Raw genomic sequence first — 1,872 nt, 5'->3', positions numbered from 1 at the left:
TCACACTTCATGACTTTGCAAAACTATAACTTAGGGTGGCCATTTATTTCCCCTTTCAAGTTTTGTCTTAGTTTCTAAGCAATAGGTGAGCCAAAGTCAAGTAAAATACAAATGCATCTAGCTCAGCATGCTTTTCAAAAATATTAACTTATGTTTCCTTCATATCAGAATATTAAGGGTTATAGAAAACCCTACAGAATTTAAGATCGACACTGCAAGTAGATGGTAGCTGAGTAGTTTCTTAGAAAGCTACCCGCATTTTCTATCTCTTACCACCACCCTTTGGCCACTACCATTTTTACCTGTGGTAATAAGAAATTTTCATATTTTGTTACTCTTGACATTTTTTTCCAATTAGTTTCTTGAAAGCAGCTTTCACATCCTTGTTCCGTAAACTGTAGATCAAGGGATTCAGCATGGGGATGATAATAGTGTAGAACACAGAGGCCCACTTGTCTTGGTCCAGGGAGTAGCTGGATGTTGGCCTCAGGTACATAAACATGACTGTGCCATAAAAAAGGGTGACACCAGTAAGGTGAGACCCACAGGTGGAGAAAGCCTTGAGGCGGCCTTCGGTGGAGTGCATTCTGATGATGGCGATGAGGATGAAAGCATAGGAGATGAAGATGATGAGGATGGTGCTGAATTCAATGAAGCCACACAGACTAAACAGCAAGATCTCGCTGATGTAGGTGTCTGAGCAAGAGAGGGCTAAGAGAGGTGGGATTTCACAGAAGAAGTGGTTGATAATATTGGAACCACAATAACTCAAACTGAAGGTGAGGGAAGTGTGGGCCACTAAACTCACCAGGCCAGCCAGGTAAGAGCCCAGCATGAGAGCCAAGCAGACTCGCTTGGACATGAGCGTGCTGTAGTGGAGGGGTCGGCAGATGGCTACGAAACGGTCATAGGCCATGGCAGCCAGGACATAGCACTCAGCATCCACAAAACCTACAAAGAAAGCAAACTGGGTGGCACAGCTGGAGAAGGAGATGACTTTGTGCTCTGTTAAGAAGTCAGCCAGCATCCTGGGGGCAATGGCTGAGGAGTAGCCCAGGTCAACAAAAGAGAGGTTGCAGAGGAAGAAGTACATGGGTGTGTGAAGCTGAGAGTCTGTTACGATCAGGATAATCATACCAACGTTCCCTACCACATTGATCAGATAGACCAAGAGGAAGACCACGAAGAAGATGATCTGTAGCTGAGAGTCTTGAGTGATGCCCATAAAGATGAACTCCGTCACCACTGAGTGGTTTTCCTTATCCATCTTTTCAATTTATGTGTGCCTGGATTTGATTTATTGTCTGAAATGATTTTTCAAAATCTTCCCAGAAATCAGATTCTGTGACTCATAGGGTAACTCAAATGACTTTAGTGAAAGTGATGGATATGTGTCCTCTCTAGGTGCCCAGTCAAAATAGAAGATGTTAGGATTGTAGGGATGGCAAATTCTGCTTCTCCATAGACCTTGATTCTCTGAGGCAGTTTATCACATGCTACCAAGTGTTTGATGTTATCTGTGCAATTATCTGCCTTATTAATTAGTAAAGGACTGTTTTGAGCATCCCTTCCTCCTTTCTAAAACAAAGCAAATAATGGACACAAATCATGAATAAACATTAATTCTCTTTGCAGGTAGGCACAAAAATGAAAACTGAAAAACCTTCAAATCTCAAATTATAGCATATGACACACACACACATGCACACAAACATACACTCACATGGAGAAAGTAAAATACTTGGAGCAAAAGGTGAGCAATATTGGAAAAGGTAGTGGGTAGTAATAATTAAAAAACAAAACAAAACAAAACAGGATTTACTGAATGTTAACTCTTTGCCAGACCTTTGAGTGCTTCTACACATTACATAA

At 41.6% G+C, this 1,872-nt stretch overlaps 1 protein-coding gene across 1 annotated transcript; it reads right to left on the bottom strand.

Moving 5' to 3' along the window:
- Positions 1 to 331: 331 nt before the first annotated feature.
- On the bottom strand, positions 332 to 1,267 carry OR5AR1 (olfactory receptor family 5 subfamily AR member 1; the record flags this gene model as incomplete). The annotated part of the gene is made up of 1 exon (XM_080816596.1): positions 332 to 1,267. The coding sequence occupies one exon, from the start codon at positions 1,265 to 1,267 to the stop codon at positions 332 to 334; it is 936 nt and encodes a 311-aa protein (XP_080672722.1).
- Positions 1,268 to 1,872: the final 605 nt, after the last annotated feature.

The sequence above is a fragment of the Martes martes genome, assembly GCF_963455335.1.
Source record: "Martes martes genome assembly, chromosome: 10".
Taxonomy (NCBI): domain Eukaryota; kingdom Metazoa; phylum Chordata; class Mammalia; order Carnivora; family Mustelidae; genus Martes; species Martes martes.
Note: the sequence above shows the minus strand (reverse complement) of the source record. Positions and strands in the feature narration are given on the sequence as shown.